The sequence below is a fragment of the Manis javanica genome, chromosome 1 (genome assembly GCF_040802235.1).
Source record: "Manis javanica isolate MJ-LG chromosome 1, MJ_LKY, whole genome shotgun sequence".
Classification (NCBI taxonomy): Eukaryota; Metazoa; Chordata; class Mammalia; order Pholidota; family Manidae; genus Manis; species Manis javanica.
This window is the reverse complement of record NC_133156.1, coordinates 194,409,477-194,423,876: the sequence shown is the minus strand read 5'-3', so window position 1 is coordinate 194,423,876 and position 14,400 is coordinate 194,409,477. Positions and strand designations below refer to the sequence as shown.

Below are 14,400 nucleotides of genomic sequence, written 5' to 3'. Positions count from 1 at the left end.
CACATGAAAAAACAATGTGGTTACTACATCTGCCCATATTATCAAGCCCCCACCCATACCCCATTGCACTCACTGTCCATCAGTGTAGTAAGATGCCAAAGAGTCACTATTTGCCTTCTCTGTGCTACACTGTCTTCCCCGTGACCCCTCACACCATGTGCACTGAACATAACACCGTCAATCCCCTTCTCCCTCCCTCCCCACCTGTCCTCCCACACCCCTCCCCTTTGGTAACCACTAGTCCCTTCTTGGAGTCTGTGAGTCTGCTGCTGTTTTGTTCCTTCAGTTTTGCTTCGTTGTTATACTCCACAGATGAGTGAAATTATCTGATACTTGTCTTGCTCCGCTTGGCTTATTTTACTGAGCATAATGTCCTCCGGCTCCATCCATGTTGTGGCAAATGGTAGGATTTGTTTCTTATGGCTCAATAGTATTCCATTGTGTATGTACCACCTTTTCTTTATCCATTCATTTACTGATGGACACTTAGGTTGCTTCCATATCTTGGCTATTGTTAATAGTGCCGCAATAAACATAAGGGTGCATATGTCTTTTTGAGTCTGAGAAGTTGTATTCTTTGGGTAAATTCCAAGGAGTGGGATTCCCGGGTCAAATGGTATTTCTATTTTTAGTTTTTTGAGGAACCCTGTATTGCTTTCCACAATGGTTGAACTAGCTTACATTCCCACCAGCAGTGTAGGAGGGTTCCCCTTTCTCTGCATCCATGCCAGCATTTGTTGTTCTTAGTCTTTTCGATGCTGGTCATCCTTACTTGGTGTGAGGTGGTATCTCATTGGGGTTTTAATTTGCATTTCCCTGATGATTAGTGATGTGGAGCATCTTTTCATGTGTCTGTTGGCCATCTGAATTTCTTCTTTGGAAAATTGTCTCTTCATATCCTCCGCTCAATTTTTAATCATGTTATTTGCTTTTTGGGTGTTGAGGTGTGTGAGTTCTTTATATATTTTGGATGTTAACCCCTTGTCGGATACGTCATTTACAAATATATTCCCCCATACTGTAGGATGCCTTTTTGTTCTGTTGAAGACCATGTAATATTATAAAATTATAAATACACCAAAGGATCAGCTAACAAAAGTGGTTGACCACAGAGGAGAAAAAAGTGGGAAGGAGGCTAGGAAATAACATTTTGTCTTAAAACAAAAACAAAACAAAACAAAAAAAACTTGTAAACCTAAATCTTTAACATGTTCATGTATAAAAAGTAAAAACTTAGAAAAATAGCCTGCCTATGTTCTGAAAAGCTAGAAAGTATGATTAAAAATAAAAAGAAAGGTTATCTGCCAACAAATTGGACAACCTAGAAGAAATGGGTAAATTTCTAGAAACATGCAATCTCCCAAGACTGAACCAGGAAAAAATAGAAAATCTAAACCAATTTAGTAGTAGCAAAATTGAAGCAGTAATCAAAGACCTCCCAACAAACCAAAGTCCAAGCCCAGATGGCTTCACAGGAAATTCTACCAAACATGTAGAGTTTAATACCTGTCCCTCTCAAACTATTCCAAAAAATTGAAAAGAAAATCTTCCAAATTCATTCTACAAGGCCAGCATCATCTTGATACCAAAATCAGAGACACTACAGAAAAGGAGAACTAGAGAACAATATCCCTGATGAACAATATCAAATGTTTCAATATCTGCAAATCAATGTGATACACCACATTAACAAAACGTAGGATAGATATGGTCATCTGAACAGATGCTGAAGAAGGATTTGACAAGATTCAGTATCCATGCATGATAACAGCTGCTAACAAACTGGGCCTAAAGGGAAAATATTTCAACATAATAAAGGCCATGACAAACCTACAGCTAAAATCATATTCAACTGAGAAAAGCTGAAAGCTTTTCCTCTAAGATAAGAACAAGGCAAGGATCCACTCTCACTGTTTATATTCAACATAGTTCTAGAGTTCCTAGCCACAGCAATCATACAAGAAACAAAAGACATCCAAATTGGTAGGAAGTAAAATTGTCACTATTTGCAGATGACATGATACTAAACAGAGAAAACCCTAAGACTCTACCAAAAAACTATTGTAATGAACAAATTCAGTAAAGTCACAGAATACAAAATTAATATATAGAAATCTGTTGCATTTCTGTATACAAATAATGAACTAGCAGGAAAAGAAATTAAGAAATCAATCCATATGCAATTGTATCAAAAAGAATAAAATACCTTGGGATAAGTTTAACCAAGGAAATGAAAGACCTGTACTCTGAAAACATTAAGACACTGATGAAAGAAACTGAAGAAGGTACAAATGAATGGAAAGATATTCCATGCTCATGGACAGGAAAAAGTAATGTTAAAATGGCCATACTCCCCAAAGCAATCTACAGATTCAATGGGATCCCAAGGAAACTCCCAACTGCACTTTTTTCTGAAGTAGAACAAATAATCCTAAAATTCGTATGAAACTACAGAAAGTTCCAAATACAAGAAATCTGGTGGAAGAAGAACAAAGCTGGGGGTGTCATGTTCCCTGATATCAAACTATACTACAAAGCTACAGTAATCAAAATGGTATGACACTGGCACAAAAAAAGGTACATAGAACACTAGAACAGAATAGAGACCAGAAATAAACCTACACCTATATGGTCTATTAATATATGACAAAGGAGGCAAGATTATACAAGGGGGAAAAGACAATCTCTTCAATAAATGGTGTTGGGAGAAAAGGACAGCTACATTCAGAAGAATGAAACTGGATCACTATCTTCAACACAGAGCATAAAATCTAAATGGATTAAAGACCTAAATATAAGACCTGAAACTATAAAATTTCTGGAAGAAAACATAGGTTGCAAACTCTTGAACATCAGCATTTATAGTTTTTTTCTGAATATGTCTCCCCAGGCAAGGGAACAAAAGCAAAAATAAACAAGTAGAGACTATATCAACAAAAAAGTTTCTAGACAGCAAAGGGAACCACCAACCAAATGAAAAAACAACCTACTGAATGGGAGAATGTATTTGCAAATAATGTTATCTGATAAGGGCTAATATCGAAAATATATTTTAAAAACTCAACCTCCACACATACACACGCAAAAAAAAGCCCAAAGAATTCAATTAAAACATGGACAGAAGACCTCAATGGACATTTTTCCAAAGAGAACATGCAGATAGCCAACAGACACAAGAAAAGACACTCATCATTAGGGAAATTCAAATCAAAACCACAATGAGATACTAACCATTCTTAGTACTGTGAGGCAATATAAACAAGGCAAGAATAAGTGTTGGCAAGAATGTCAATAAAAGGGAACTCTTGCATACCACTGGTGGGATTGCAGCCACTATGAAAGTAGTTGGAGGATTCTCAAAAAAGTAAAAACAGAAATACTACCAATTCCACTTCTGGAAATTTATACAAAGAAAACAAAATCACTAATCTGGAAGATAATATATGCCCTACTATGTTTATCACAGCATTATTTCCAATAGACAAAATATGGAAACAAACTAAATGTCCATCAATAGATGAATGGATAAAAAAGATGTGGTACATACATACAATGGAATATTAGTCACAAGGAAGAAGGAAATCTTGCCATTTGTAACAACATGGATGGACCTAAAGGGTAGGTATTATGGTAAGTGAAAGAAGTCACAAAAAGACAAATATCATACAATTTCACTTACAAATAGAATCTAAAAAACAAAATTGAAACAGACTCATAAACACAGAACAGTTTGGTAGTTGCCATGGGGAGAGGGTGGGAAGGATAGGTGAAATAAATGAAGGGAAATATAAATTAGTGAGAATGTTTGATATCTTGTTCTGGGTGATAGTTACATGAGTATACACATATGTCAAAATTCATTGAGCCATACACTAAAATTTGTGCATTTTATTGTATTGCCTCAATATAAAAAAATTAAAAATTGTAGAAAAGATCGCATTCACAGTAGCAACAAAAACTTTCAAATACTTTGGAATAAATTCAGTAAAAATGTGCATCATGTGGATTAAGAAACTACTCAGGGACCTAATAAACTTAATATAGGAGCCTAAATAAGTGCAGAGATAAGCAGTTCATAGACTGTGAGCTTACCAGTTCTTCATTAGATGGATAAATGTAAACCTAAATTTACCTAAAACCTAAATGACTGTAAAGATTACCTATAATAATAAATGCACAGCATTATCAATGATGTTTCCAGAAATGAAATATTTTGTTAAGTGACAAGCATAGTTTCAAAACTATTATCTAGTGAGATCCCAAATCAAAATAAAGGCATTAAATGTGATTTTATATTTTCTCAATTTTGCTAATTTGTGTTTTCCCTCTCTCTTTCTTTCCCTAAAATGAATGCAGGGTACTTTTAAAAATAAACCAATTATTGAAAAAAGAAAAAAGAAGGGCAGTCAATAGGTCATGTTGATAATTTTTCTACCACATCACATAATTTCAACTGAATTTTTTTAAAATCCCTTTGATGTATTTTTATCCACAGCATTGTTGCAACAATAAGACTACCAAGAAGGCAAAAGCATATTTAGTTAACCAATTTAAGAAAGAACAAAAATCCAGTATTATAAATTCTCCAACAAAGACAGCAAAGAGGAAACTCAGGAAGCTAATCCAGTTTAGTAGATCAAATAAAGAATTTTCACAGGATCTTCAGAGTGGATATTGAGGGCTTTTTCTCCTGATACTCTGTTTGTTTTAAACCAAATTTACTTTTCTTAACATTTCTGTGAGAGAGAAAAAGTTCAGTATTTCCTTAATCATGTGAACCAAGGCAGAGGACAGTCATGTGACTTGTTTGAAACTACACAATTAAGTCAATGGTTGAACTGTAAACAGAACCTAGGATACCCAACTGCTAATCTGCTGCTCTAACTAATGGATCATGCTCCCTGCTATGTAATAGTGACTGTTTCCTTTAATTACAAATTCTTCATTCACCATCAGATTATCAGCCAGAGGCTTTATCATTAGTTTTGCTCTTCTTGCATACAAGGCATTATTCCAAAAATATGACATATCCATGATAAAAAATATAGAGACCACTGCTTACTGTATCATACCAAATCTGTTCATTCCAACCATCATGGCAAGGTCACTTCACCAAGCCTGCAATTAATGGCACAGTTATAACTACAATTTCAGTTTGGGACAGTCAGCAACTTGGAGAAAATGACTCTTGCTTTTACAGACTGACTAGTATGAGTGCACTTAAGATCTTACATTCTATGGTCTCATCAGTCAACAATATTCATAATATATATGACCTGTACGTCAAGTCCAGAAGGTAGTAGATTGCTAAAGATACATTTTGGGGGATTTGTGATATTGGGAAGTAAAACAGGGTAAAAATCATGAGAAGCTCTTACACTCTGCTAAAATCTATTTAAAAAATTGGGTAAGCAAATAAAAAGCAAGCATCCGAGAAGAGGCGGGCAGGCACTCGTCCCCAAGATGCGCCGTCTCTGGCGCATACCCGGCAGCGGCAGCCTTGCCCTTGTGCTGGTTTCTCGCTGCTCCGAACGCCTCCTCGGAGCCAGAACACACTGGCTGCGGCTGATCACGCTGTGAGACACCTGCACTGGCTACTGGGCCTGTCATGATGCACAACACCCTACCATCTTTAGCCTGACATTGTGCGAGTTGTAATTATTCATCCCGATGGGTATGTCAGAGTGGCAGCGGCAGACCTCTCATCAGAGCAAAAGGAAAATACATCAAAACATTACCAGCCCAGCAGGAAGACAGGGACCATAAGGGAAATTACCCATTTTTAATATGGATGCCACAAAGCCATGCCTATTATTTTACAAAAAGAAAGGAAAACAAAGATCTTCCAAGTTTAAAGTCCAGAAAAACTGAATCCAGAGAGGAAATGTATAAAAGCAGATAAGGAATATTTTTAAAAATCAATTATCTGGAACCTATTTATGGTCTCTTAAATACATGTTTGCTACTAGACTACAATAGTAACATTTTGCTTAAGAAACACAATTGTTTAAAAATTGTTAAAAATGAAAGAAAAATAACTACCACAAGCAGAAATGTTTCCAAGTCAATGAAGAGATAATACACAGCAAAGTCTGACACTGCTTACTTTCAAAACATAAACTAATACTGCCGATACTCATGTCTAAAAGACACGAGAGTTCATACCACTGGTAGCACCACCAAAATGGTTACAATGTACAACTAGACTCCTGAAATAACAACATATTTTGAAAGTTTTCTGAATTTCAATGACATAAGTTAAAGAAAAACTGAAATCACCCACAGACCACAAGTGAGACACATCCAGATTCAATGAGCATATATACAAGACTAATACAAATGCAGATTCCTATTTCATACTTAAGTACTTAAATATGAAAAAAGTACAATTTTTAGAGTCAACTATAGGAGAGTATCTCTTCAGAGCAAGATATGGAAGATTTTCTCATTCAAGACATGAAAAGCAGAAATCACAAGGAAGAGAATGATAAATGTGAGCACACTGAAAGTTTACTAACAAAATATATCATATAAAAAGATATGATCACAGGAAGAAGATACTTATATTCCATATAACCAGCAAAAACTTAATATCCAAAAATATATAAGAAACGCAACTAGCAAAAAAATGAGTATCCAAAATATATAAGGAATGCTTATAATAAAAAAATATTTAAATAAGCAAACATTATAAACAATAATAATGATTATTAATCTTTGATAACAATTAAGGTCAGACTAAAATCAGATGAAGACTTGGAAAGATTTTGGGAAAGGAATTACTATGAATTACTGGGTAGCTGTATAAACTTACACAACCAATTTGGGAAGGGAATTTGGCAATATTTAGTAATCTCAAAAAGGAGCACTTCCTATAATCCAGCATTTTCACTTACAGGTGTAACTCACACTAAAAGTCTCACAAGTGTACAAGGAAACATGTAAGGATGTTCACTGCGACACTATTTAAGTAAGAAATTGTGCAACATATTGTAAACAACCTCGTCGGTAGGCAATGGGTAAATTAACTGGTGGATTCATATAACGGAATGATTTGTGGACCATAAAAGCATTTAAGATAAATGTATTAGACATGTATAGGTCAAGGGTATATCTGAAAAACAACACTGTATTAAAAAAGTAAGTGCAAATGTTACAGAATATGGTATAAAATGCCCCCCAAAAAATATGTGTAGATAGCAAATACCTCAATTGCATGAAAGTGGTAACTTGTAGAAAGGGAGAAAAGGAGAGAGGGAAGAGGAGTAATGTCTTAGATGTTCCTAGAACATTTTATTCTTAAGAGACACACAGAAATAGAGATGTATCTGAAGCAAATTTAATAAAATACTAACAACTGTCAAATTTGAGTGGTGGATAAAAAGGTGTACAAATTTTTATCTGTACTAAGAATTTGGTATATTCCTTCATTTTAAAAAAGAATTTATGACATTCCAACAACTGCTAATTCTGTTTTCCTGTAGGTAGTACAAAACAGAATATGTTTTGTATGACCCAATTAAATCTACAACTTATTCCATGCTTATATGTGCAAGGTACTGAGTGATGTTAAGTAGGATACAAAATTTAAAAGAATTGTTCTCAAATATTTTCCAGTGTAGTACAGTCACAAACTACTTTTGCTAAGTGGCAGAATATAAATGCTTTAACCATTCTTTTATGGAGATGCAAACTTTATCACAGATTAAAGTCCGGGGAAAACTTGTGCAGTTCACTGCATTCAAAACACTAGAAACTAATCAAATATATGTTCTTCAATTGTGGGATTTTGATAAATATTAAAGTTTTGAGATTGCATATCTGGAAAGAGTAATACAACTGAGGTATAACATTATCTCATGATCTCATTATCTCAAGATCTCATGATCTTACATAAAAGTTTATAGAGCCAAATAGAAAATGTATACTACAAAACAAGAAAGGTATACGATTTATACACAATTCCAATTTTTTTTTAAATCACAGTATTTCTTAGATAGTTATAACATGTATCAGAATACCAAAAGGAAACAAAGTATTTTCTCGCCTTTAATTTGCTGTATTTTCTTAATTTCCATTGGGAGGTAGGATACTTTGTTTTTAAAGAAAATGAGAAAAATAATTTTCAAGTATGTGTGTATAATTAAAATGACATTTGAACCTTTACAAGACTATTTAAATTCTTTTAGGCTTTTTTAAAAACTAACTTCATATACAAGAAAATTAAGCATAGTTTAAAATATAAGCATAAGTTTTCACTTGAACCCACCAAAATTTTCTATTAAAAATATGGGTGCCTCCATTTAAAGGATATTTGTAAAATATCACTAGGAATTTTTTTTCTCTCTGCATAACAGAAATGTTCCCTCCATTTGCTATCAACTGCCACAATTATTTGATGAAAGAAGGATCACATCTGTCATCATCAGATTGTTCTTTAAATTTAATCACCATTCTGCCAGATCTTTAAAAGCCACATACACATGTTGATAACAGTACTACTGATAATTACACCTTATGCCTATATAATGTTTCAGTTTATAGTGCACTTCTAAATACATTATCTTGTTAGATATCATTATTGTATTGAGAAATTAAATTGACAGGAGCAAGAGAAACAATCTCCTATATCCTTTACTCAAAGTATGAATACTCCAAAGCACATACAAAAAGAATATAGTGTAAGATAAAGGAAGAACTAAGAACACTTGAGAACAATAAAACTGAGTGGATATAGCAGGATTTATATTTTCAGTAATACCTCATTCTCCTCTGAAAAAGACTGTCTGATACTATGTCATTAATGTTAAAAGTTTTAGGAACCTGAAAAATTCCACCCAATTTTCCACTTACAACTCATTGCTTTACAAAGGCTTCTTCACGATTTAAATGGAAATTTCATCAATGGAGCTTCATGTTTATCTAAACTGAAGAATAAAGACCTAAAGGTTGGATATGCTTATGTTTGTGTGTGTGGAGACAGAGAGAATAGACATTAACTACTAGGCAATATCAAAGAGGCACTCTAGAAGTCCTGTTTATAAATATATGTTTAAAGAAAACTGGAAAAAAATCACTTTATATAAAACACATAATGCCCACTTATGAGTAAACACAATATGCTGTATCACTATTTGAATTTAAGAATTTACCTGTGGTGTCCAGGAAAATGAAAATGAAACAGGAAAATCCACAAAACAATCTGGTGATTCTGTAGGGTACTATGAAAAAGCATAAAATTAGTCCATTTTTGCTTCTGTGTGACAATTTCACATGAAATACTCTGAAAAAACTGAACATATAGGAAAAATATTATAAATTCAAATTTATAACATATAATATTTTGATTCTAATATTCTAGAGATGTCAAGAGATGGTTAGGTCAAGTTATACTCAGGACGTACAAAGTTTGATGATTTGGGGGTGCCAAAGCAATCAGTCTTGAATAAAGAATAATGAATTAAATCAGTATCAGGTCAGCTGCTAATGTGATCTGAGGGGTAAACCACAATGGATCTCACTTTATATTTAAAATGAGAGATCAAACTCATTGATATTTAATTTCTTTTCAGTCTAAAATTTAATTCTAAATAGTCTCAGCCATTAATTAAAGAGGCAGTGTCTGTTAAAATAAGAAATACACAAAAATTGATAGATTCAATTTAAAGAAGTATCTTCCACATTAAAGCAATTACTTTCAGCAAAAGATAAATAAAAAGAAACAATGAAATTCTTTCTGGCTTATTAAGGAAAAACAAAACAATAGTTTAAAGAAAGTCTTTTCATGACTGATTAAAAAATTCAAGTTTTATACAAAGAAAAATGATAGTCATAAAGACTAATAAAATAGGTGTCTAAATTAAAGATAAAAGTAGTTTTTCTTAAAATCAAATTTATTTTGTTAGAGATTTGTACTACATGATTTCTTTAAAACCCAATTCTACAATCTTAAAAGTCACATGTAATTGAAAATACCCATTTCTTTCCTTTGAAAAGCAAAACTTACTAAATGAAAATTAGTTGTAGGAAAATTTTCTCTCATTTGACTCAAAGTTTAAAATAAGTTTTAGACTCTCACTTTTTTTAAGCCTCTTATATTTCAACTTCACTAAATAAGCAGGGACAAATAATTTTCACTGTAGTATTTAACAAACATCAGCCCCTTTGAAACTAATGGTTTGAAAAGAATTAACATTTAGTCATAATGAATGGCTGGCTAAAAATAAACTTATCTACATTCGCTCTGCTGGTATCTGGCTATGTAATACCGAAAATACAAAATTTCCTGGCAAATATATAGGAAATCATATAGAAATATAATGATGCTCTAATTTGGAAAAAATAAAGAAAGGCCAGGCTGAGACGAAGGAGGGAGCTCTATTTCAGACAATTCAAAATACCAAATGAGGTAGTTCAGAGTATAATTGCTGTAATCACCAGAAAAACAATTTGTACACCATTTTACAATTCATGTGATTATCTTAAAGTAAATGCAGGCAGATACGTTAGCTTTCTCTGGTTTCCACCTCTGCTAACTAACTTAGATGATCTTAAGTCATTTAATGTCACTGGCTATTTTATATGTAAAAATGATGGAACCCACCGAAGAGTATTGTAAAATCTCTTTTCCCTCTAGCATGTTAAAATTCTGTAAAAAGAATGCATACTTGAAACATCCATGGGTTAAAAATGGAATATTTAGTTCACTTTGAGTTGATGTTATTTATCTCCTACTGAGGCTGACAATGAACAATATCAACCCTCTAACTTAAGCAAATCATCAATCTAGGAGAGAATATGAAGTTAATGAGAGAAATACAGTAAACGTTTACTGTATTTAAGTAGATGAAACCAAGCAAAATATCTGTCACTCTGGAAGTCATTAAGTACATTCAGCAGATTTTATTAAAAGAGAATATAACCCTGCATTTAAATAGGATACAGTATAGTAAATGGTACATATGTACTGACATAGAAAGAGATGCACTGAGAGTTTAAAAAGCAGGTTATAACAAATATAAAAAGATGCACATACATAAATGAGTTCTCCAGATAGTTTCTGAGATACGTTTCCAATATATTTTATGTGTAATTATGCAAATATACAAATATATATATAATAAATTATACTGACCTATATGTAGGTGGCTTTACTATATAAGTGTGTGTGTGTGTGTGTGTGTATAAATCATATTCAAGATCAATTTTGTTACATAGTAAACTTTACGTTACTGTATAGAACCTAAAAAGCACAAGTTTATTTACTTCTGGATGATTCAACATAATTTATGAAGTAGCATCCTAAATAATAATTTCTAAAATTGCTTGTATTATAGTACTAACTACAACATAGATAACTAAATGCAATATTGTAAAATAACTTCATCAAAATTCAGAGTTTTCAATAGTAAGTTGTAGAGGTGTATATAAAATCACCAGACACCAACTGCCAAAAGTTTTACTTTAAAAGTCTAATTAACAACATCTAATTAACAAAAATCTCCATATAAAGGAAAATCAATTGGAAAATAATTACTTTCAATTAAAATAGTTTTTCAACTTTCACTCAAAACAATTCAAATAAATATAAATGAATATAATTATATATTAGATATATATTTTTGTCACAATATTTTTAGACTCTATAGTACACTGTTCTAAGGAAAATTTTAACCCAACCTCTTCTGTGATTGGACCGTTTAACCAGTAAGGCTCCCCACAAAGTGAATACATACAAATTGCACATTAAAAAAATGGCCATCAGAGATAGTATGCCCAGCTTCCGAAACACATCTGTGATTTCTTTTTCAAGTGGCTTTGATCTTGGACAAAGCTGAGGAAGCCTTGGGCTATTTCTTTATTTTAAAGATAGTAATTCCATCCCACAGTTCAGGATGTATTATACATACTGCATAAAAATGTACCTATAAAAACTAAAAAATTCAACTGCTTCCCTTATTATATTTCTTTTTGATTTATATATTTACTTTTAACAGGTGATATCTAGCTAAAATTGGTTTTGTTTCCTTTGGGTTTTTTGAGATGGGGGTGTGTGGCAGAATTGGGTGAAAATATATTCAAGAATGTATTCAAGAATAAAAATAGAATGCATTTCTTTACTATATATCAAAAAATATCACAGAAATAAAGGTTTGTGTATTAGGAAAATAACCCTGCTTTAAGGTTAAAAAAAAAAAGCCTGCAGCTTTAAAATTTAGTTTGGATTAAGATTTTGTTATAAGACTCTTAACAGACAGTCTTAACTATCACTATTTTTAACTGACAATACCAGACCCCCATACTCCTAAAAAATTAATTACCACATCTAAAACACAAGTTGGTCTCAATGGCAACTGAACTAAATGGACAATTAAAGACTCTAACAAATCATACCAACATAAGACTCATTCAGTTACATCTGTCTTTTTCTTTTCCTAAACAATCTGATTTTCTTCCTAATTCAAATAAAGTTTTCTCTTCACTCTTGCCAGGGCATCCCTTACCAGTGCTTCATAGCTATCGATGCCACAGAAACTGATACTTGGAACTATTCTCCAAAGATAAATTAAAAGTGTTACCTTCATCAACCTTGAAAAAGTACAAGAAAAAGACAGAGTGGACTATACTATGGCTACATCCTCACTCTCAATACAATCAATAATGTCATTAGCCAGAATTAATAATAAATTCTTGTAAGTGTAATTATAGGCAGAGTAGACTTAAAGCATGATCTCCTTAGTAAGTAGAAAAGCGTGTAAAAAATGAGGCTATTAAAAAACACAACTACCACCCAGAATCAGGACAGGATGTACTTAAAATTTTTCATTTTGATCTTCATAGGAGCAAAGCCACTTTTATCAATGTACAAAATATTAACAAAACTTTGAAGGAAATGACAGTACCCTTGCCCCTGGCAGTACATGACCTTTGGACAGACTTCTCCCTGATCTTAAACAAAGCACAATTAAAATTAAATTAAAAAGGAAAATAAATTTTCATTTTAACAAAAACACCCATCTAGCCTCTTTCACAAATAATATTTCTATCCCACTAATTTCTTTTCAACATTTATCACATATGAGTCTTAAAATTATACCTAAACGCTGTGTAAGATAAAAAGAATTATTCATTTCTCAACTTGTCTGATATAGTGGCACTATAAGATAGCAACCTCTCTGTGTCACCCAGTACAGTTTATATATATTAATTTTCTCTCATGGAAAGCTTAAATGCCAGACACACTTTTAAAAAGGACAAACACAATTGATCTTTTCATCATTACAATCTTCTGAAATAGAGTTGATTGATGACTCCTAGGAACAATAAAAAAATTAGATGTCCTGGTTTCTTAAATTCTAATGTTTCCCTAGTCATTACTAAATAAATGACTTATATAAGAAACTTGGCTGTTCTACTTATTTCTCAAAATTCACAATCGAGAACCAAAAATAAAGACAAAACAGCTATGTTTGGTGTTAATAACATTAGTGAATAGTTATAGATCACTAGCCTGTAAGGACTCTATAAACAGAGACATTACATTTGTAAGTTTTTAAAGTAAAAAAGTAAAAAAATTTCAGCAGAAGAAAACAAATGATAAAAAGTATGCCTACATGAACGTCTGTGTTGTCGGGGTGGGAAGGTGTTCAGAAACAAGAACTACAAACGGAATTCATAGTAAGAGTTGAAGACAAAAGACTTATTCAGTAAAACTTTATTTGGGATAGTGGAAACTTGCAACTCTTTTATATAGAATGTTACAAAAATAACATTATGGAACTTTGAAGCTGCCAAATCATATTTATACTATTTCTTTATTATGAAGTCTGTATTTTGACCAAATTTGAACTAAAATAATGAATGACATGCAATTATATCAGGCTTCTGGAAACCTGATGAGTAAAATTTTTGAGAATTTCCAAAGTAAGTTTTTAAAAGCATCATTTATTATTTTTTTTAGAAGCATCTAGCACTTTACATTGAAAACATTCACAGAGTTTATTTCATAAAGTTATTCCTGACCACAGTAACAGTTTAATGGAGCACATACCTTCTCCTTCAACTTGAGAGTGATTAGATGCTCTCTACCAGAAGCATCTTCGGCTTTTAACTTGATTGTACTGAGGCAGATATCCACATACACAAGCCTAGTGAGTAAAAGGAATAAAAAATGGTAACACTGAAGAGAGTGGGAATGGAGGGAGGGGAAAGCTGGAGAATGGCAGGATTCAAAATGAAAATATTTGCTATATTCCTATTAATCCATTACCAACATTAATCAAGAGGAATATCTGCATGCCAGCCCTTTATGCTGCTATAGATTTACCGCTGTTAATAAACCAGCTCAGTGCTTAATGCAGTCATAGATCTCTGGATTATTTACAATGTGTGTCAAGGCTC

General features: G+C 32.6%; 1 protein-coding gene across 6 annotated transcripts in view; it reads right to left on the bottom strand.

Moving 5' to 3' along the window:
* The window catches only part of FANCL (FA complementation group L), a 171,234-nt gene that overhangs the window by 113,978 nt on the left and 42,856 nt on the right, over window positions 1-14,400 (bottom strand). For 4 of the 6 annotated variants that reach the window (XR_012121174.1, XM_073212889.1, XM_073212874.1 and 1 more), the window contains 3 exons: window positions 14,051-14,147; window positions 9,153-9,221; window positions 8,048-8,092 (listed from right to left, as the gene is read on the bottom strand). Coding sequence is in view for 5 of the 6 variants with exons in the window: in XM_073212889.1 (XP_073068990.1) it covers window positions 8,048-8,092; window positions 9,153-9,221; window positions 14,051-14,147 (211 nt within the window). In the remaining variant the exon portion in view is untranslated. The remainder of the gene's footprint in view (window positions 1-8,047; window positions 8,093-9,152; window positions 9,222-14,050; window positions 14,148-14,400) is intronic. The other 2 variants (XM_037020448.2, XM_073212882.1) reach the window with 1 other exon arrangement.